Source organism: Corvus hawaiiensis, chromosome 1, assembly GCF_020740725.1.
Source record: "Corvus hawaiiensis isolate bCorHaw1 chromosome 1, bCorHaw1.pri.cur, whole genome shotgun sequence".
In the NCBI taxonomy this organism is placed as follows: Eukaryota; Metazoa; Chordata; class Aves; order Passeriformes; family Corvidae; genus Corvus; species Corvus hawaiiensis.
Genome location: NC_063213.1, coordinates 56515458 through 56538498, shown reverse-complemented (window position 1 = coordinate 56538498; position 23041 = coordinate 56515458). Strand labels below are relative to the sequence as shown.

The window sequence follows — 23041 nt, the reverse complement described above, 5'->3', positions numbered from 1 at the left end:
TAGAATTTAAGCAGAATTCTTCTTCATTTCTTATGGAGTAATTGAGTTCTCAGCTCTTGTCAGTAGGTAAAAATGTCAAATATGAAGTAGTGAAACTGAACATTTTCAAATCTGCAGGATCTGATAACTTTATTCTTGCATATGAAAGACTATTTTTATCAGTTCCTGTATACCATGTGCTGATTATATGTATGTCCTGAAACAGTGAGAAAATTCAGTTTCTGAAATGGAATAATGTTACAGTTTATTAACAACAGGGACACTTGGGAAACACCCTGACCTGAAACTCAGACATGATTATGGCAAAACTAATATGTTATGTAGTCATTAGTCCTTAGTACGTATATGTAACTTTTTGCTGGAAAAAGTAGTCTTTTTTTTAAAAACAAATGTCTTTTTTTTCTGTCAAAAAGAGGAGTTTTATAGGAAATTTATTTATAAGATGTGCATGCCTTTCTGTGATACTTAATTCTACTTTGGGTTCTTCGGTCTGGCAAGTGGATGAAGACTTTGTAATCATGCTTTTAATTTTAATGATTGCAAAGGAAATACTTTTTATTTAGTTGGAAGTGTTTCCACTGGGAGAAAGAGCATGAATCTCAACTAATTTTTTTTTGACACATTATCAGTATTTGGGAGGGTAAATAAATAAGTGAATAAATTCTATAATTAGCTATATTATATAGCTGTAAAATTAATATTTATTAGTGACAATGTACAAAAAAAAGAAATTATAGAGGGAAGATGGCAGAGGAAACTGGTTTTACTTGTAATACCTGAACTCTTTTATGTGACCATATTGTAATATCGCCAAGATCTGTGTTAGGTATTTTTGAGACAGAGATTGGAGGACATGCTTACAAGTGTTCAGTACTGAAACAGACTTATGTTAAAAGATGGTGGCTAAAAGGTGATGGTATATGACAAATTGAATTTTACTATTTGATTTTATGTTACTCCATTTCTTTCAGACAGCAATGGACCAGTTACATATGCACTTCACTCAAGCCATTCACAACACCGTGTTTCAAGTAGTCCTTGGATATGTGGAGCTGTGTGCAGGAAACACAGACACCAAGTTTCAGAAGTTACAGTACAAAGACCTCTGTACAGTATGTAATTCTTGCATATATGTATGGTTTTTAATCTGATTTTTTTCACTGTTGTAAGTGTACCTTATGTCAGTACACTCAGTTGTTAACCCTGCAGCTACTCTAGTTTCTTAATACAACTTATGGCCACTTGAGATATTTGTTACTCACAACTTAATGTTGATTTTGATTGCACTAAATCTTAGGACCTTGGAGTTACTTGCACTCCATCTAACAAACAAAGAGCAACATTTCAAAATGTGTCTCTTCAGTATGATATGCTAGTTATTGGAATAACTATTATCTTTGAACTTTATTCCAGTGCATTTAGGTAGTATTCACAATTTCTCTGATACTGCATTTCAGTAAGAATTTTTGTAAAGATGCTAATTTAACTGGAGTCTTCCCATTTTTCCTGACTTTGTATCATTCACTTTTCATCCTCACATTTAATTTCACTCTTTTGATATCGGGGTAAGGGGCAGCTGTAATATTGAGATTCAAAAGCCTGATGATAGGCAGATCACGGACTGGAAATATCCATGTATTTTCTTCTAGTATAAATTTTAAGTGCAGCTTCTTGCGTAGTTTGTAATGTTGTTAGAATGAATTACTGTAGTTTGGGTAGCATTTTTAGTTCACTCTTTAATATTTTCACTTGTGATTTTACTGTTACACTTTGAGAAATTTTCTAAAACTTCAGTTATGGGGAAGAAGAATGCGAGATATTTTAGGTGGTTCTAACATTGATTTACAATTTGGTATCGTAAATGTTCTTTAGGATGTTTATTTTAGTCACAGATTAAGCCCTCATCATACTTCATCAACTTAAGGACCCATCCCATCAGTTCCAATTTATTAAATTAAAATACAGTCACAAGGACATTGAAATTAATATTCTGATCTATTTTCTGTTCTTTCACTTCTCTTATCTCCTGGGATCATGTAGATTCCACTAGTAAACAACACATCTGCATTGAAAAACATTTCATTGTAAAGAGGTGCCGCTTTGACTTAAAAAGCTTACATAATCTAAGAGCCTTCATATAAATGAAAGTGTGATATGCAAAATAGATTTATTGGAAATAATTGACTTAAGTGTTCATGAACATAATGAGTAAGATTCTGGATAGGTGGTATTTCCACTTCACTGAGATGCATTCTAGCTGCAGAAAGCCAGCAAACCCTGATCTTTGTTGTTTGGACTGCAGTCTTCCATTTTTTGCTATGAGCCTTCAGAGTGGTTTTATTTTCATTTCTTAGTTTCTAATGAACTTTTCTTTTAAGTTTCTCTTCTTTTTTTGGTTTATAATTCTGTATGCCCTTCAGATAATTCCTTGATAATGCTAATGATACTAAGCCCATTTATTTACACTTACAAACTACTACTGAGCTGCTTCTGACCACTTCTAAAATACAGTTTGTGTATTACTGTTTATCCTTATATTTGAGCGTGTGGAGGAATCTTTCAGGTGCTTGGAAATATCACATTTTGTATTACACAGAAAGAGTGTGGTTTTAACTGCATGGTTACAAAATTATTACCTCATTATTTTTATTTGTTTTTACTTATGCAAAACCTTAATGAGATGATGCTTAAGTTATGTGACCCTTCAATAGCTGGCATTCTGTATAAAGGAAGGTACTCAGACTTTGGGACTTTAATGTACTATGAATGTTGCTGTAATTGCATTGAAATTTGCTTTTTAAATTTTTCTTTACTATCTTGGTAACCATTAGATATTTAGGGACAGGCTGCAGATGGGAAATTTTGGTCTCTTACAAACCATGCTGTTCGGTGTTGGTTGTTACCTATTGCAATGCATTTGTGAAATCAGGATGCTGAATAAGATGAACTATCATAGCAATTCAATTTCTAACTTCCTGTAGAAAAAACAGCAGGTTTTCATCTCATGCATTCGGTTGTTGGGGAATAAATTGTTTAAGACTGAAATATGAGCCTTCTTTCCCTTTGTTTAGTTCTAGTGAGAGCCCTCTTCAGGCTATCTATGCTGTTAAGCCAGGATGCCCTTAACATATAAAGGGTTATGGAGTACTTACTCTAATTAAATAAGGGAAATAATATAAAATTGAGTATTCCTTTTGAGGCAGATAGTCTGCTGTGTGTTTCTCAAAATCTGTCAAAATGAATTCATCTAGCTTATTTCCATTGTATATGGTTAGTGGGGGACTAAAGTGGCTTTTTTCTTTGTTTTGTTTGCATCTTTTTGGAAGTTGAATACTGGATATTGTAATAATGTGAGTCTTTTAAAAAAGAATAATATTTTCAGAAATTCTTAAGCATTTATCAAAGTTAGTGCTTATACATTCAGAGTTGCTGTTTCATTGTTGAGTGTTTCTTTTCTTAGCAATATGCCATGCTTTTACATCTTTTCTCTTTTTGAATATTGCTGGAGCAGGGCAAAGCTTGGCTGCTTCAGTCTCAAGATTTGATTTTCTTTATTCTAGTATAAGCTTAAAGAAATTCAGTTGTTTCCTTAGTCTGTATTGAATTATCTTGGTATTTAGTAAGTAATCCTTTCTTCCTGTCCACCTGAAAGTCAGTATGTCTTCAAGTATAGTGATCTGCACAAACTTTCGATTTTACATACTAAAAGCCCTGAAATACAGCAAGAGTAACATTTCCTGATAAGGTAGTAGTGAAAATTGCTGAATCAGCAAGTTTGTTTGTTTTTAGACTACTTCTTTAGAGCTCATTCAACCCAGTGGGGTATTTGCCAGGAGGGCTTCTCTGTAGCACTGAAATACAAAAGTCTGTATCACTGAACTGACTCACTGGGGTGGCTGCATCCTTCTGATAGTGAGATGTGCTGACCATTAGACTTCATGGCTTTACTTCTCTCTCTGTGTCACTGCAGAATAAATGTAGGAGGTAGTTAACATACAGGCCAATTGAGAAAAGGAAAAAAAAAAAAACACTAACAAAAGCGCTTTGTACTTTTGAACAGCATTTGATCAGTTGACCAAAATCAGGAATCTGTCACCTCTTAAAATACGTTTAAAAATGAAATTGATGTATGTCAGCTCAGCTGTATGAATTTGGAGAGTTTTGTATGGTTTGTGTCACTGCAGCAAAAAATGAACACAATTTTGAAGTTTCACAATGCTGTTTTGTTTTTCTGTAGCATATTACATCAGACAGCTACATCCCATGCCTTGCTGATCTCTGCAAAGCCCTCTGGGAAGTCATGCTCAGTTACTACCGAACGATGCAGTGGCATGAGAACCATGACCAAGATGAGGCAGCAGTTGTGTCTTCTGGTAAGAAACTTCTGGAAGCAAAACTTGGATATTTGGAAATAACTTTTCTTGTGCTCAAGTTATTAGTCTGTGTGTTGGTATCTTTGAGGTCTTGGCTCAGTGCCTTCAGCATTTTTCCTTATAGTGTGCAGTAAAGACTGAAACACTCACTGGATTTTTTTGCTCTTCAGTGTAAGGTTAATTTTTTAATGAATATTTGTATGTGCCAGTCTAGCAGATATAAAGTATTTTATTTTAAACAGTGCTTAAGCTAAACGTCCTTCCCCTATTGTGTGGAATCTTAAAAGCAGCTAATAAAAAAATTTTAAAATGTGTTTTTGCTGAAGCTGTTTTTTGATTTGAGGCCATTACTTGAGATGAAAATTTTTATAACTATATCAGACGTAAAATTCAGAGTTGAAATATTTGCTTTTGAGATGCACTATGTGAAGAAAGATTCTAAAGTTTTGATTGAATTGCCCATTGTCAATAATATTTACATTTACATTTTAAAAAAGATAGTTACATTTTCTTCTCTCGTTTCCATTTTGCTGTGGTTTTTGCTGATGTAAAACCAAGCAGGTACCATAAAGTACTTATTTCATGGAAAAATTACCACAGTAGACTCCTTATTCAGCCACATATGTACTTATAAAACTAGTTCCACTTAGTGTTGTTACTTGCGCTGCCCTGAGGAAAGAAAATAATTGGCACTCTAAAGCCTTTTACAGAAACTATTCAGCCTAATATATATATATATATATATATATAGTATATATCTATATATCCCTAATAAAGTGATATATACAGTCACATGCATAATTTTAAATGCGGTGCTTTTAAATGCATGCCGGAGTGTTTTGGTATGTCTATTACTAATCTTCTGTCACTCAGTTTTTAATTTTCTGGAGGAGATGTGGCTTAGCCATAATGTACAACTGAAATGTAGGTCTACTGAATCACATTTCAAATACCTCGGCAATGATAAAGCACACAGAAGGGAATTTTACAAGTACAGTATAATTTCAGAGGGACTGTAAATATCTACTGGTTGGTTTTTTTTCTAAAACTCATTGCTCATTCTGCGGTAATTATTAAACCTGTACATGGAATTCTCATTTCATACTTGTTGATTTAATGGCTGTGATATGTGGTAAAGCCAAAGCAAAATTCCTGTAAAAAAGGCATGTGTGTCAGAAGGAAGCAGGGAGGCAGTTCAAGAGACTATGCTAAAGTTTTTCCTCAAATAAGCCTCATAGACTGGAGCAATAGTTGTACCACTATGTCTGGCTTTTATAATTTTGGGAACTCAAGGCTGTCCCAGTATTGTCCCAGTTAATGTCAGCGCTCTGAGAAAGTACCTTAAATGTGTCAAGGGACTCTTGATCTTAGGGCACAGGCACAACTGTAGAAGTTGGACTTCAAAGACATTATTTATATAGCTCTTTGTATTTTAATAGTGAAACTTATCCAAAAGAAGTCCTTAGAAAGACAGAATTAAGTATTTGTATGTAGAACTTTTTCACTAATTTTCTCTTCAGTAAGATTAAACTAAAATTATCAACATAACATGAAATTATTTCTACGTCATATTCAATGAGCTGCTACTTATTCTGTGATTTTGTTGTTTGTACAGTAAACGGCAGATTGTTGTAATTTGGGGTTTCATCCCTGAAAATAAACTACTTACTAGAAAATTTTCCATTACACTGTTTGTTGTAGTCAGAGCACTGTTTATGTTTTTAGTAAAAAGTCAAACAGAAAATGAGTTTTAATGGGACCTATGCAGATCATTTTTGTCTTTCCTGCTCGAATTAAAGTTAACTTCGAAGTCACTGGTTTGTGTGAGGGCATGCCTGGTTCAGTTGGATTTTCACATACCATGAAATTTACTATCATGTTGATGCAATTTACATGTATTCATGAGACAATGATTTAACAGAAGACCTGAAAGTGAGTGGTAAAATGATCACTATGGCATTTAAACTCCTGATTTCACAAGTGTAATCCTAGGGGTAAAAGTTGGTAACAACTCTAGTATCTGTAAAAGATTCAAAGAAAAGCAAGAAGAAAATGATGTAGGATGTAAATTGAATTTCAACCATTTTAATTTTCAAAATGTTTTATTTGTAGTACTGTGTAAATTCTGTGCAAGACCTGCTTAGTATTCAAAGAGTGAAGCTAGAGGACAGAGATTTGATTGATTCCTTTTTTTGGCTTTCCTCTACCATACAAGGATTAAACAAAAACGTTTTGTTATGGGTGAAAGCTGCCTTTTTGAATTTTTGAGAAATACTGAAAAACCTGAAGAATTACTGTATTTAAATCAGGCATCTAGAATAATAACTCCTGGGTGGTTTTGTTCCTTATTTTTATGTGTAGTTATGAATATTTATATGTTCTCTACCTGTTCCAAATTCCTCAATGCAGAATGTGTAAATGCTTGTCCAGTCCTTGATTTTCAAGGAAGTTATCCTAAATTAATGTGTTTGCATGTGTGAAATTAGCTGCAGTGCAGTTCATTCAAAGACTGGAAACAAGACATTCTAGCATGACTGGCCATAAACCAGGAGCATTGGGAGACTGACAGAGAGAGAATATTCCATGATTTTTTTAGTGAACAATAACATTTATGTTGCAGTGTCTGTCCAACCATTCCTTCATGAACGGCAGCTTGTGAGTACAGGTACTATGGTCTTAATCTAGAGAACTGGTCAAAGGCACTGACTTGTTTAGGATTGGCTTCAGTCTGCAGGAGTTTAGAAGAGAGGAGGTTGCAGAAATGTATGAAGAGTGTGCTGTTGCTAGGATTGCTGGTTTTGTTTCCTGGGACAGTCTGAGAAAGGTTAAATCCACTTAGAGGTTTTCTGTTTGGGTTATTCTTTCTGTTTATGTTTCATTTAATCTTCTGTGGAAGATCAGGAAAATGCATTTGTCAGAATTATTGTTTTCAGAAGATGAGCATATTTAGGTACAGTTACTAAATTATAATTTATGTAGGCAGTAGGTAATATTTGTTTTATGATTTTTCTTTCATAAGTAAAATCTTTTTTGCATGCCCTCCAACAGTAGATGTAGTACGGAATTATGTTTAAGGCTGTTTTATGTGCAAACAAGACATTCATCATCTCATTTTGACTTATTAGGGTAAATTCTCAGTTAACCTGCAAAAGCAGTCTCAATATCTTTACACAGGAAAAAATTGAACACAGCTTTGCAGCCTTGGAAGAAATTAATATCCCTAATATAAACCCAAATTCCCAACTGTATTTTATTATGTTTTTAATTTTGATGAGGAGTTATTCAATTGACAGTACTGGAGCTTTTACATTCTGGCTGGTTTTTATGCTGGTTCTGTGTTCTTGAGTTCCAGCTGAGTGGGCAGACACTTTAACTCAACTGGCTTGCCAGTTGTTCTGGTAGTGTTTGTATGTTCACTACTGTAATCCCTAGCTTGCAGGTAAAGCTTTCTCAGTGTTTGATAAAGTTCATAATTTAATAACATGTCCAGACACACCTTATGGCTCCATCTGCAAGAAATCAAGCAAGGCCAGCATCCTTCTCAGTATTCATATTCCCCACATAATTTAAATGGAGGTGCAGATGTAGAAGATACCATATTTTTGTCGTTCCTGTTAAACTTACATAAACATAATAGGCAATAGTTCTTGTTCTGAGAAACATACGCTGGAAAGGTTCGAATCAGAAACCAGATGGTTGATGGGGAGAAGGACAATGTAAATGATACTCTTTTACTTAAAAAGAGTCTGGCCTAGGACTGGGAGAATGAGTCACTGCTAAGTGCTGTTTGTAATTGGTGATTGTTGCAGAAGGAAACTCTGCTCACTTGACAGTGAGCACTGGATGATCTGAAGAAGATACAATCAAAACATGGTCAGACTGCTGTGCTCTTGTGTATTTTGGTTTAATTGAATTGTCAGTGTCTGATACAAGTCTTAACAATTCCCGTTAGTGAATGTTTTTTCTTTCCTTCTCTTAAATATGTGGTAGTCCAGGCAATGTTGCAGGGTCTGTTCTGCACACATCTGAAAGGTTGGTCAAAATCTTGTATCCAGCATCCCATTCCTTACTGGCCTCTTTAGTAAGGTGCACACAATATTTACATGATATTCACCTAGACTGCCAGTTCTGGATTCAGGGCAAGGCATGACAAGGAAAGAGCATTTACTTTGTTGATGAAAATTTCTGAGTGCTGACAAATTGAGGACAGATGTACATTCTTTATGTTTCTGGACTCTTCTTCAGTAGACAACAAAATTAGACATGAAAAATTGCTCTTTTCTCTAAGGAAGGTGAAACTAAACCAGGAGTTTTTCTGGAAAAAGCTGTGAAGCCTAGTAATGAAGAACTGCAAAGGTCAGTCAGAGTTAGCTCTCAGTGTGATCCTTGTAGCACATTGCTACCTAAGGAACAGTATTGGGACAGGTATTTGGTATGCAGGTGATGAAACTCTCCTGGTCTGCATTAGTATATAATGCTTATATGTGCATTATTCATTTCCATTCAAAAGTTTAGAGCAAAGTAGCTCTTCTGGAGTTTGCATAATTGATAATATGGTAGTAGCTAAGGAATTTGATTCTGTGTAGGATAACTTTCAAAGCTTTTGGAAATATTTACAATGCCTTTAACTTGAAGTTTCAGATGGCAACAATGTGATTGGGACTGAAGAGAACAGTTTTGACCGCAACTATGTAAAAAAGAAATTGGAACATGGGCTTTCACGAATATGGCAGGTATGAGTTTTGAATTTTGTTTCCCCCTAAATATTTATTCCCTCCCTTCCAGCTCTCAGGTATTAATTACAGTTATATTTATACTAATGTTCTTAAGAAATTTCTCCAGGTTTTTTTTAAAGTGATTTGTTTTGATTTGCATGTATCAAGACCATGGAAATGCAATTTCTATGACTCAGTGGTTGCAATGCTTCCAAACTCAGTCAAGATACCAAAACACAGTAACAGGACTTTCAGTCTGATTCTATTTCTTTCAACCTTTGTGCTGCCACACAATCTATTTTCTTATCATGTGCTTTTCTCTGTATACTGCTTTATATTTCTGGTATAACCATAGCTATGAAGAACCTGAAGCCTTGTGAACCTGCCTGGTTTCACAGTTTTCCTGGTGTGACTGCTGGATCAGTTTGATGTGCAGTGTCACCCAAAATGTATGATGAAAAAGCTGAGTTCTGTTTTTGTGTTGACAATAAAGCATCTAGGATTGACTCTGTGTTATAGAGTGCTAAAGACACTGATTATAAAATTATTTTAGAGAAATTACCCATGTTATAGAAAATAGAATTCTACGCTAAATCTCGAAAAAAGAATTTATAAGTGCAAGAAACCAAAAAGTGTTAATAAACCAGATATCCAAACCTTCACTTTTTGTCTTCAGTGTATTAAGTATACAAACACTTGTTTGTGTTTTGCAGGATGTTCAATTGAAAGTGAAAACGTATCTTCTGGGAACAGATCTGTCTAACTTCAAATACGACGACTTCATATTTGTACTTGATATTATCAGCAGGTATGCTGGTGTGGTCGTAAGACCTTTCAGTACATGTCTGCAAACTTGAGCTCTGATAAGATAGCACTGTTGATTAAGGCTGATACTTGCATTTTGATGCCAGTTTCATTCAAATGTGCTGGTAGCTTGAAGAGCAATTCTTTTTTATTGTGAGAGTTTATGAGGATGTATTTGGGAGAGGTAGCATAAACTGCTTTGCTCCCAAGTAGTGCTTAAGCATGATACGATTTCAGTACTGTCTCCCTTTAAGGTTTGGGATGCACAGGTCTAATGATTGTTTTTCTAAGAGCTTTTAGAAGGAGTCTCAGTTGAGCAGAAAAATACTGTGGTACTGCCAACCTGTACAATATTATAGCCTTCTATTTTGGTAATAAAATGACAGATTGAGACTGTGAACTGACAGCTTTCCCTGTGTAGTGGGCTCTCAGAAATACGTTTATTTTGCTATGGCTCTTTGTCTCTCTCTGTATGATACACAATGATAGGATTTGAAGGAAAATGAGACATGGACTTTTGTGGAATGCAACCTTAACATTACAATGTAACACTGATGCTCTCCGTTTATGAAGATACCTGTACACTCACAGTTGGAACACCAGTATTAAGAAATCAATAAATATTTCTAAACTCTGTTTTATTACTCTAGGCTGATGCAGGTTGGAGAAGAATTTTGTGGCAGTAAGTCTGAAGTTTTGCAAGAATCTATCAGAAAACAAAGCGTTAATTATTTCAAAACATACCACAGGTGAGACAATTACATGTGCAGTGAATGATTCTAATGACGTTTATTATTGTTGGGTAAACGCTTTCCAAAGGAATTCCACTGCATAATGTGGGATGACAGAGTATGTTTCATGATGAGAATAAGGCTCTGAAGCCTGCAGAAGGGAAGAGGATAGAGAAGCATTTGCTTCCACCGTGTTTGTGGGAAACCATAGCTCTGAAGCAGGCAAGCCAGATGAAGGTGAAAAGCTTTTTTATGTAGAACTTCAGTAGTTTTTTAGGTTGCCTCTTGTCTCCTGGCATCCTGAGGAGGAATGCCTCTGAAGTCCATACCTTGTAGCAAAATTGTGACTTCCTTTTCTATGCTATTGCTTAAGGAGACTCATCATGTATGACTATGAAATACTTTTTTTCAATATGCAGTTCTGTCTTGCATCAAATAAGGTATTTAGAACTGAGTCCATCCTTTTGAGTTGTGTTTTCACAGCTTTTTCATTGGCAGGATTAAATTACATTTCAGTCAGCTCTTGTCATATCTGAGGCCAGTCATGTGTTGTTGTGGACAGGCATTCTCTGGACTCAGATATGTATATGGCTATGAAAGCTTCAAGACTTGTCTTTTTATTTGTTTGTTTTAGTTGTCTTGATTTTCCAAATGTTTTGGTTTGTGTCATTGATAACTTTTTAATTCTAGTTGTCTAGCATTATGTTCTTTCTGCATGTAAAAAGCTAGGAAGATATGAGAAGAAATACAGCACTCCATGCTCTAAGAAATGCTTATTTTCCTAGTCTTGATCTGTTGTCCTCTGTTTTTTGGGAGCTGTCACACAACTAATACATCCAGACCCATTTGAAAAGTCTGAGACTTTCTGCCTAAAATGTATAAAGTATGAAAATTAGGGCAGGAGAACATGAAGCAGTGTCTAAATTCAGAAGATCAGAATGTGGTTTGGAATTTCTTCCAGCTTTTGTAGTTTGTAGCTAGGAATTCTTTCTGGACATTTGATGAAGACCTCAGTTTGAGTTGTCTGAAAAACTTGAGCCTTAGTCAGATCCACATTATGTCTTGTCAAGAGATAGCACCTATTTTTATTTCTTGAAACTTTTCTGAATCCTGAACTGAATTTCATGAACTGATTTTGGTCTACCTAACCATCTTTTCCTACACTGACTTACCACTTAATGCCTTATTGGGTTAAGTAAATATCATTTTTACTGTTACGGTTTTGCTTAACAGCTTAAGGACTCATAGACTAATTTTCTGAATTATCTTTGAGTAAAATAAAGGTTAAGGAGCATTGATGGAATATGTATAAAAATAATAATTTTTTGAAATAACTTGTGTTTTTTAGGATAATGTAGTTCTTGTGAAAAGAACATGAAATATTTATTGACATGACTTAAGTTATGTGAGACCTTTTAATAATTTCTACATGTTTTATGCTGCATGGGTATTGTGAAGATTAATTGAATGATGTTTTCATCCTCAGAATGAAAAATATAAAAAACCCCTGTCTCAGAGCTGTATCCCCTAGGTTGTATTAAAAAAAAGCTTTAAGCATCTTGCCTTTTCAGATCAAGCCGATGTGGCTTTCACTCCTCTTGGGTATTTAATTGGAGGGGAAAAAAAAAAGCAGTAGTGCTTTTAAGGATTCATTAGTACATGAAAGCTACACAGAGCTGAAATGCTTAGAGTCCAGGAGTAATCAGTTCTTTGTTTTTGTAATTTGACATACGTGGCCTCCTGAGCCAGTGTGGTGTTATAGAGAACGGCCAACATGGAGAAAATATTGAAAAGAATTGGCCATGTGTTTCAAAAAACATAGAAGGGAACATAGTACTAGAGCATACATAAAGGCTTTTCTTTTTGGATGGAAATTGATTGTTCTGATAAATCAGAATGGGCTTTTGGCAAAGAGCATCAGTAAGGTGATTTTTGAAATGCAATTTACTTTTTGTACTGATACACTTGTAAAAAGGTGTGTCTGATCACTAAAGCTTTTCAGGGAATGAATGCATCAGGTCTTCATGCATTCCCCTTTCTAGACGTATATGCTGGTGAAAATTTAGAGCATTTATTCAAATACTGTCAGAACCTCAGTTTCAGATTTGAAATGCTACAAAACCTGTTGTTGTGTGGCTTTTAAATGTTTGCTTTTCTATGACTCTTTTGCCTTAGTCTCCCTCACAAAGAATTTTAATCTGTAATGCTGGTTTTCACAGCATCTCTATCTACTGTTTCTGTTGGCTTTACTGTGAGAAGATCTGCAAGCTATGGGTTCTCAATGCCCTGAAAATAGCACTTGTAGTCTATTTGTATTTAGCTGGTGAATTTAAATAGATGCAGCACAATTCAACACATTGCTTATCTCATTGTGGCAAGCAAATTTTAATTTTAGTGGTGGTTGTAGTTCATTATTGAAGTTGTGGTATTGCTAGAATATTTTATTGCCTGATTAGAAACCCAGTGCATAATTTACCAACTGTTCCTTGTTAAACGAAACAATATGCCCTATATTAAGAAGAAAAGATAGAGCAATATGATCCCAAAAAGCACTCATTGCTGTCTTTTCCTATGTGTGTTCCACTTATGTGGCAAAATTTTTTCATTATTAAAGATATTTCTGCTTATGACAGAGTGGAGGCTTTTCTAGTGATTAAAAACAGAGTACAAAAAATGCAGAGATGTAATGGCTTGATTACTTTTCCTTATTACTGTATTGATACCAAAGTAAAATTAAGCTATGAAGAAAATTAGAGATTTATAGCCATTTAACTTTTTTTTTTCTCTGACAAGCTGAGACGTCTGTAGAATATTAGTTCTGTCCAATTCCCTTTGCTCTCTGTTGGCTTCAGTGTGTTTGAAAAAAAGCATCTGTCCTATGTGAGCTCTTGAAAGCTGTTGTGCTGCTAGTAGAGGGTTTGTATGTATTATATTGCTTTCTACAGTTTACAGAGGAAAAAAAGTCCAGTATTTCTGCATAATTGTAGGTGTCTATAATTTGTAATGGTTTCAACCAAAAAAATTTGTTTACAAATTTTGGAGATAGTCTCAAAGAATATCTTTCTCAGAGGTGTCATAAAAAATACACTGTTTTAGTATGCACAGCTTCTGGGTGGTTTGTTGGTTGGAAGAATTACTTAAATACTTGTTTTAAGGTGTAACTTTTTGTACAGTTTTAGAAGGAGTTTTTCACTGCAGAAGTGAAGTAATTGACAACTTTGTGATTTACTCTTTCTGCCAATTAAGAGTATTCATTTGTGTTTCAGAACCCGTCTTGAAGAACTAAGAATGTTTTTGGAGAATGAGACCTGGGAACTTTGTCCTGTTAAATCAAGCTTTAGTATTTTGCAGCTTCATGTACGTTCTATGAATAAAACATACAAATGTATTAATACTTGAATAACTAAGAGTCCAGGTGTTCTAAGAAGCAGTAAGATCCATGAACTACTGTACAAATGTTTTTAATGGCTTCTAAAAGCTCCTCAATTTTACTTCTATGGTATTAGAAACTTAGGGTCAAATGGTTTTGAAACAGTAGTGTTTCTGTTTCAGGCAGGCAGAGGTTTTTATGGAAGATGCTAGAGTTGTAAGCATAATGTTAGCCTTTATTTTTCATGTTTCAATGTACTGTTAATATGTCCGGTTTTATTTTCTAAATTATTTATCTGACAGTAAGATGCTAAAAGATGGGTGCTTAAAAGTAGTTGCATGAGCACTCACTAGCTTGTACCAATTTGGCATCTGTTTCTGAAAACATAGGTCATATGGGCTCATTTGGAAAGGAAAAAATTCTTCTGTGGTGAAGCCAAACAAGTAATCAGTGTACTCACCTTCTAATCACCTGAAGTGATTTTTTTGATTTTTAGCATGTGGTAGATGAAATTAACTTGTTTTGCCAAATAAAACATGGTGCCTGTGATTAAAACTATGACTAAAGTTCAAAAATCTTTTAGCACAGCAATGTTAAGCAAGATCATTCTGCAGCTTCTGTGGAGTTAACAGTAGAAGTAAGCAATAGGCTACTGGATCACTAAAAGTACAGAGGGAAAGGAAGGGAGGACCCTCAGCAGCATCTAGCAGCAAAAGAAATAATATTTTTAATAAAGAAATGGGATCATAAATCCATACATACTGCTCAAGGGACTGGAGCAGCCAGAAATGGCAGGAAGTTACTGATTTGTTTAAGCAAACAGAAATCTAACATTGTAGTCCTTTTAGCTGTGTGTGTTTTGATCTTTAAACCTTTAGTAAATTGAAAATATACATTTTGCCCTTATGAATATCAATAGCTAGAGTTTAACAGATAAAAATGGTATGTCATCTGAGATAAATTGTGTTTTTTAGAAAAAAAAAGTCAAAAATCATGCCTCATGGATCCTGGTTGGTCCATATACTTGCAAAAGTTTGTGCACTCACCCGGTGATCAGAAACTCTGCAGTGCATTTGGGAAGTAAAAAATTTTGAGAACTTTTTAAAAATAAAGTATCAACAAGAAAATTTCAGCTTTAGTAAATTACTAGGTAACTTGTGTAAAGCAAACTGCATTTTTGGTAGAATTTAAGTCTTTTTCTATCTCCTTATTTCTGTGAAATAAAGAACCCAATTAGTTTTCACCTAGTTTTAGACAGTGAATACTTTCAGAATGCAGATGTATTGCATGTTGTAGCAGAAAACTGCTAAAATTACAAAGACAAGCAGTGTAAGGTTGCCACTTTCAAGATTAGCTTGAGCCAGCTTGAAAAGCAAAATAAGCAGCAAACTTTGGCTAAAAGTTAATTGTCCACAGGTTTGTTGTTATCCTCTGTTTTTATGGAACTGGAGTCAGAATAATATTGAAAATGCCTGATTAAAATTGTAATTTATTTCTATTGCTAGGAATTTAAGTTCATGGAGCAGTCACGGTCCCCATCCGTGTCACCGAGTAAGCAACCTGCCTCAGCAATTTCATCAACGGTAACGTTGTTTGAGCAGTACTGTAACGGAGGAAACCCCTTTGAAATTCAGGCCGACAGCAAAGATGATGAGACAGAAGACGTGTTAGCTTCCAATGGGGTATGGAGTGTTTCAGGAAAATAGAAAAAAAAAATAAAAGCAAATGGTGCTTTCAGTAAATTACGATTTATTTTGTGTAGCAATGATGGCAAAGTGTCTTAGTACAAGAATCTGTTGCCTGCAGTACTGTGCTGCTTTGCTTTTACACGTGCCAGAAAGCCAGGCATCCTGTTTAAAGTTCAGTTTGTTTTGCACTGAATCAGCACTTTTTTTCCACTGAAGTCAAGTGTTCCTGAAGGTTAGCAAGACATGTTCCACCTAAATTAGTATTTTTCCAGGGGTTTAAGTTAGCTTTCTTTGTGGAGATAATTTTATCATTTTAGGACTTGCTTTCTGGCTTCATAGGAAAGAATCATTGTGGGTTGCTCCTTTTGTTGTGCTTGTTCACACCTATGTGATTTGCCATGGATTTTCTGATGTTTGTTACGTCATTTTTAGTTGTAATTTAAATGCTCAGGACACTCTCTTTATTGTGAGTTCTTCTATAAAACTGAACAACAACTGTGTGGGTTTTTTCAGAAGTCTGCCAAAATCTAGCAGTGATCAAACGTGTTTTAATGTAAAGCTTTGTACCATTCTGTTAAACACTACTTTAGCATGTTTTTGTTAAAGCTTTTGTTCTTGTTTATCCCTTTGATGAATAATGTTTTCTTAACTTGTGCTACTGAGACTGGATAACATCTCAAGAACAAAAAAGAATAATTGCTGGTTAGTGATTTCAAACTCCTCTGGTACCTTGCAGGTTGCTGCTAGTGAATGAGAGCCTACATTGTTCCCATATTTTTTGTTTAGTGACTTGTAAGCACATACTTACACTTGTAGAAGGCTAGAATTGTCTTCATTTCTTGACTGTGGATATGTTGAGGTATTTTTATTTCTATCTGCACATTTGTATGAGGTATGAAAACTCTGCAAACAAGTTAGAACAGACCTTCGGTTTTTCCATTTCTAACATTTTATGCTGCAGAAATCTGTTTCTCCTAGCTTCAAGAAAAATTTAAAAGACATTGTCTTACTCTGTGCTAAGCTTTTGTTTTTACAAGCATGAAATCATTTGATGAAAAAACTAAATAGCAAATGCTGATGAATATGTTGGAGACACTGTTTTGTTGGCTTTCGCCAGCATGAAGTGTCACATTGCTGCCAAGCAGTCTTCTATCAGTAAAAAAGAATCGCAGAATCAGTGAATTGTTAGTGTTGGAAGGGACCTCTGGAGATCATCTAGTCCAGCCTCCTTGCCAAGGCAGGGTACCTGGAGCAGGAATGTGTCCTGGTGGGTTTTGAATGTCCCTGAGAAGGAGACTCCATGACTTCCCTGGGCAGCCTGATCCAGTTCTCTGACACTTCCTCATGTTGAGGTAGAACTTCCTGTGTTTTAGTTTATGGCCATTGCCCCTCATCCTGTTGCTGGGCACCACTGAAAAGAGCCTGGCACCATCCTCTTGGCATCTGCCTTTGAGATGTTTATATGCATTCATGAGATCCCCTCTCTGTCTTCTCCAGACTAAACAGGCCCAGTTCCTGCCGTATCTCCTCATAAGAGAGACCCCCTAATCATGTTTGTGGCCCTCCACTGGACTCTCTCCAGTAGCTCCTTGTAATACCTTCTTCTGACTTCAGCTGAATATTATCTTTTCCCTCTTTCCTCCAAAGATGAACCTTTTTTCAGAAGTAGTAGTGCTTGAAGTCTCTTACGGCATCCCACTTCTGGTACCATCTGGCACAGACACTGCAGGCTTATGAGAGGTAGTGGTCCTGCAGGTCTTTCTGGCACTCTTTGTAACCTTCATGAGTTACAAAACATAAATGTAAATCAGACAGAAATTTATCTCTGTGAATGGAGGCACAGGACAGGTTAATTAACTTGTCAGTAGGTGTACAGGACATCTACCAGGGCTGGTACTGGAATGAAGGTATTTTGTGACTGAGGTGACTATACTCCACAGATGACCATCCTACTTTCCATTTTGACATTTTTAATCTTCTCTCTCTGTTACTATTCCAGAGGCAGGGTAACTGAGGTTCTTGTTAATAGATCCCTTGGGATGGATTAGAGTGAAACACCACTGAATGATTGGTGTTTATACATACATATACATGGCAGGTTTATTTTAGAACAATTTGGTTTCAGTGGAAATGAGGTATGTAGCAGTTTTATCTAGCATGTTATTATCTATACTAATATAAATATATAAAAGTATCAAGTTATAATTTAAGAAAACATACAATGAAAAGAAAGAAGGAAAGGATAAGAGTAGATAGTGGAAAGATAACATCACTTGTGGATCCAACCGAGACTTGATTTTTGCAATTTCAGTGTCCATTGGTCAAAGTGATGGTCACAGTCTTGATCTGCTGGGGTTGAGTGAAACCCACCAAACATAAAGTTCACTGGGTTAATAGACATTCACATTCAGGGAGGAGCACCCAGGTACCTCCCCTGGGGGGGTGTTTTACACTGTCTGCTACAGCACTCTGGATCATATGCAGTTCTTCGGTGGAAGGCCCCAGAAATGAGTCTGGGGGCACTTTGGGGGTCTTCGATGGTTTGTGGCCCCTTCTAAATGACCTGACTGCTATTTGGCCCTGCTTAGTTGAGCCAGCTATGCCTTATCAGAAGGGGTGAATACCTTAAGGCTTATGTGATACCTCCTCATGGGAAGGACATTGGCATGATAAAAAGCATTATCCTATCTCACAGGATCTGCTTATTCTTGGCCTTTTCCCTTATCTGGCTCAAAAAACGGCTTGTTGCTAAACAAAGGCTGGTTTGTTGTGGTCATGCTCTGGTGGTGGGTGTGCACCCCCTCTGTCTTATGTACATGAGGGGTTTTGTCACCACACAGCTGGGGTGTGCAAACCTGGCCTCAGCAGAGCACCTGCTGTTCTTGCAAATTGCGGATTGTTCGAGCCATTAACCTGTAACATTTCAGTCTCTCACGACTGTTGTTCCAAAGTGCTGACACAGAAAGGACTCCTATTTAAAAAGTAGAAGGTACACCTGTTTTGTTATTCTTTACATAGAAAGATAAATAACCTGCTTAGGACAATGTAGGATAAAATTTTTACTGAGGTTTTGTGTTTCGGTGTCTTGGCTGACCAGTTAAGGTCGAGGCACATTTTAGCACTGAAAATTGGAATTATTTCAAATGGAGGTTGCAAAATTTTGTTTCCAGAGAATGCAGGCATGTTACCAAATATAGAAAGAAGTAGCATGATAGGGACATAAACAGTTAATTTACTTGACAGTTTATCTGTAGGGTGGGAAGAACTGTCAGGACTTTTTTTGAGAATTTTAAAGTCTTTTGAAGTGCTTAGTTGTTGCCCCTGGACCCAGTCACCTCAGCTATGTATCTTGAGCATCAGTGAGATGCTTTATGTCTCTTTTCTGTAGCTTCTTAAAATGTCTTTGTTGTGATACAGTTAACTTCCAGTATTGTAACGCTCTTCAACTTTGATCAATCTTACCACTGCCTATGGGTTGGTTTGAGTGGATTGCCTAAACACTTGTAACTGATTATTGCTACAAGATGTCTGAATTCATTTTAGCACTTTAAAATTTACTGCAGACTGTGCATGTTCAAAATAGATTTATAAGGTCTCTTCAGGTTGAGGTCACTATTTAATTTTTGTGAGTTAATGCATACTTTAAAATACAGATGCATTTGTCTCATAAATAGCTTTTCCAGATCATTAATAGCATTAGATTGAGGAAACTTAATAAAGTATTTTTCCAAGTTAAAAAAAAAATTCTCAAAATAGCTCTTATTCTATGATGTTAAAACAGTTAATTAATGTCAACTGTCAGATTCTTACATCAATAGGAATTATAGTTAACAGTTTTTAGTCAATTTATTGTTCTACTCTCACTGGATTTTAATTGAATCAGCGCATCATTTATTATATTTTAATGCATAATAAGTGGTGGTAATTCTCTGTGCTGATGTTCCAGCCAAGTTAGTTAAACTGTGGTTCTTTTTGCTCTTAGTCAAGGCTGACCTCGGCTCATTTTTGAAATAAACTGAGCTGCTTTCATTACAACTTTCCTTTGTCTAAAATGTTCATAAGGCAGATATTTTGCCTGGGAATACTAATGGTCTGAACATTTCTCTTGAGTGTCTCATACTATATTCTTTTTTTTCCACCGGAGCTGTTTTTGTTTTTAATTTGTTTGTACAAATGGGGGGTTCTTGCATTTATAACATAGTGCTTTCATAGTGCTAGCCTTTAAAAGTCTCAGCAACTTGGGGCTAGGGCATGCATGACTGAAAAAATACATGTCCTAGTGTGTTTTGGCTGCCAGTTCTTAAGGATCCTGGAGCCAGTGTGTTACCTGTGTCACTACTGACTGTATAAAGTGGCTTCAAAGTGATGTATGTGTTAAGGAAAAGTCTCTCTCTTCAAGTCTCTCTTCAAGTGCAGGTACATTCTGGAGTTGTGCAAAAAGACTGCAAGTTTTTTTTTGTTTGTTTTGGTTTCTTTTTCTAATTAAATGTGTACAATATAAACAAGTATTTTTGTGAAGCAATAGTTTTTTCTTCTTGCAATAATAATTAAGTATTATGCAGTGCCAGGGTTTTTTTGTTTGTTTGTTTTACTGCCACTGTATAGATGAATTTTGAGGATTTATTACCCTTTTTTTTTCAGATTATAAAGCAAATTATAAAAGCTCAAATATGTGGGTACTTTATACATCAACTAGAAAGCAAAGCAAACTATTGGTAGCTGAAATAGAATGATGCAAATATTTACTCAATCAACATAATATAATTTGCCTGCTGCATTTTTAAAGAACATGTCAGCAGCCTTTCAACCAGCAAAGTTATTTGTATTGCAATCAAGCTAAAGCCAAAAAGTGCAAAAAGTGCAACATTAATGAGTGACAATATTATAAGAAAAATAATCGTAGTCAATTTATTATTTTCTTTTTTTTTCTTAACAGTATGAATCAGATGAACAAGAAAAAAGTGCGTATCAGGAGTATGATAGCGACAGTGATGTTCCTGAAGAGTTGAAAAGAGATTATGTGGATGAGCAGACAGGAGATGCCCCGATAAAAAGGTAAGGAGGCCATGTGCATCCTTGGTATAATTTATCTGCTTTTCATCTCAGTATTCTAATTAGTTCAGTTTGTGTAATCTACAACAGTGGAATAATAATCAAATAATCATTATGCTGCCTGCATAGTTAGAAGGCTCAGCACTTAGATCTCCAGAATGGGGAGGAGCATTAAACTTCTCATCATTATTGCAGACAAAACCTGAAGAAAGGAACATTTTGAAAGCATATAAAGGCTCTCTGAAGCAGGTAGTGGAAAACTGATTAGTGAGGATTAGATGTTAACTGAAGGTTCTTCTATAGCAGCTGTTGTGTATATGTGTAATTTCTGTTGTGTCAAAAGCAGTTGTTTGCAGACAAGTGGTTTGAGTTTTGGGCTTCTGCTTCTGCAGAACAGTAAACTTCTTCAGGTTAAGAAAAAAAAAATAGATTCTTCCATAGCTTGAAGGCAGTAATTTTGAATTTTAAATTCTCTTTTTCTTTACGAACACACACGTAGATATATAAATGAATATACATATTCTATTTTGATGTATATACAAGAGTATTTTATTTATATATATTCATATAAGCAAAGCCAACGTCGTATCCTTTAAAAGGATCTGAAAACAAGTTTCTGTCTAGGACTCTGTACAACTTGGATGTACATTCAGACTTTGTGAAGCAGGCTAACATTTTTTTATGTAGGGTTTGCAGGACAACTAGAATGCCATCACCTGGGTCAGAGCAGAGTAATGTACAAGAGTTGCTGTCCATAGGTTTGTGCTGCGAAATTGAAATTTTTCTAAGAATATAATTTTGAGGTATGGCAGCTGGTAGAAGGTTTCTCTTGTAGAAAATGAAAATGTCTCTAGTTGGATAAATATCAAGTCTAACTTCCTGCCTCCTTCAGGCATTACATTTATGAAAAATTTAATGACTATTTTAGCTTAACCTTCCTCAATATTACTTCTGTGTCTAGATAGTAACTTTCAGCTGTAGGTGACTAATCTGCCTCTTTTTGTTGTGACTTGTGTTGTTTTTATTCTCTTTATGAATTATGAATTTCGGTCAGAGTGATTAAAATGACTGTTGAGGCAAGACAGAAGCCTGCAGAACTCCAGCATTAAAATAAAAGTCAAAAATTCCTTTCTCCAGCGCAATTCTATGTAAATTAGATCAGGCTTCTCTCTAAATATTAGAATCCTAACCCAGTTGTGCTTTGGCATAAATAAAATACTGCACTGGAAGACATACTGTCATGTGAAAGAAGGGGGGAGGAATAATATATTTTCCACTAAATTTTGTTTGTATATCTTTGAATGTTTTCACATTTGGTGTGTTTTGTTTTGTTTTCTTTCAAGTGTTTCTCGAGAAACTCTGAGGAGCAGAAAGAGATCAGATTATAACCTCAATAAAGTGAATGCACCTATTCTAACAAACACTACACTGAATGTAATAAGGCTTGTTGGTATGTAGAATAATTGTAGTTTTTTATAAGTGTTTTTGATTTTTGTGCAAAATTATGGATTATAGCAAATATGTTGAATGATATTTAAGGCCCTGAAAAATATGCCTAATTGGGCTCTATTTCTACTCTTTGAAAATGTTAATAAAATAGAAATAAAGCACTAAACAAATATTTTAAATTAAATAGATAAATTTGCTTATATCTTGTGAGTTATTTTTAACTGGAAAATTAATCTGCATGCATATGTTGGGTTTAACCTATAATGGTAGTTTATTTGTCTAAAATATTGAATGTGTTAGAAGAGTGGAGATAGCAAGCAAAAAGATGAATGCTCTATGTTGCTTAATGTGTTTTATTAAATGCTTTATTTTAAAGTAGAATAGTTGCACAAGTAAGAACTTTAAGACTGGGGGTTTTTTTTCCATTTCATCACTCAAATCCTCATACTCAGAATAACTGTTTTTACTGCATGGTAATCAGCTAGAAGAAAAGAGCCCTCTCATACATCCTAGTAATCCCTAGCGAGTTTAGGGAATCTCTGTCCTTGGAGGTGATCAAGATGTGACTGAACAGGCTGTTGAGCAGCCTCCTCTCTTTAGACCTGCTCTGAGCTGGAGGTTGCACTAGGCCACTTCTTGAGGTCTTTTCTTGCCAAACTTGTCTATGTAAACACTGGCCTCCAGTTCTAGATGTGATGGGATTGATTTTTCATGATCATGCCTTCTGTGTGATGATCTGGATAATTGTACGATAGCAATTTTCTGCTACTGACTTCTGTTTTATTTATAGAGAAGGGGAAGTAACTGCTAAATTTATCTGAGTAGGCAGAAGAGAGAGGAATTCTGTATGTGTTACATT

At 35.4% G+C, this 23041-nt stretch overlaps 1 protein-coding gene across 3 annotated transcripts in view; it reads left to right on the top strand.

Moving 5' to 3' along the window:
* Positions 1 to 23041, top strand: part of VPS50 (VPS50 subunit of EARP/GARPII complex) — an 84879-nt gene that overhangs the window by 29300 nt on the left and 32538 nt on the right. For all 3 annotated transcript variants that reach the window (XM_048305471.1, XM_048305479.1, XM_048305463.1), the window contains 9 exons: positions 972 to 1112; positions 4238 to 4373; positions 9009 to 9106; positions 9802 to 9896; positions 10543 to 10641; positions 13890 to 13980; positions 15499 to 15675; positions 20618 to 20736; positions 22077 to 22183. In XM_048305471.1, the coding sequence (XP_048161428.1) occupies positions 972 to 1112; positions 4238 to 4373; positions 9009 to 9106; positions 9802 to 9896; positions 10543 to 10641; positions 13890 to 13980; positions 15499 to 15675; positions 20618 to 20736; positions 22077 to 22183 (1063 nt within the window). The remainder of the gene's footprint in view (positions 1 to 971; positions 1113 to 4237; positions 4374 to 9008; positions 9107 to 9801; positions 9897 to 10542; positions 10642 to 13889; positions 13981 to 15498; positions 15676 to 20617; positions 20737 to 22076; positions 22184 to 23041) is intronic.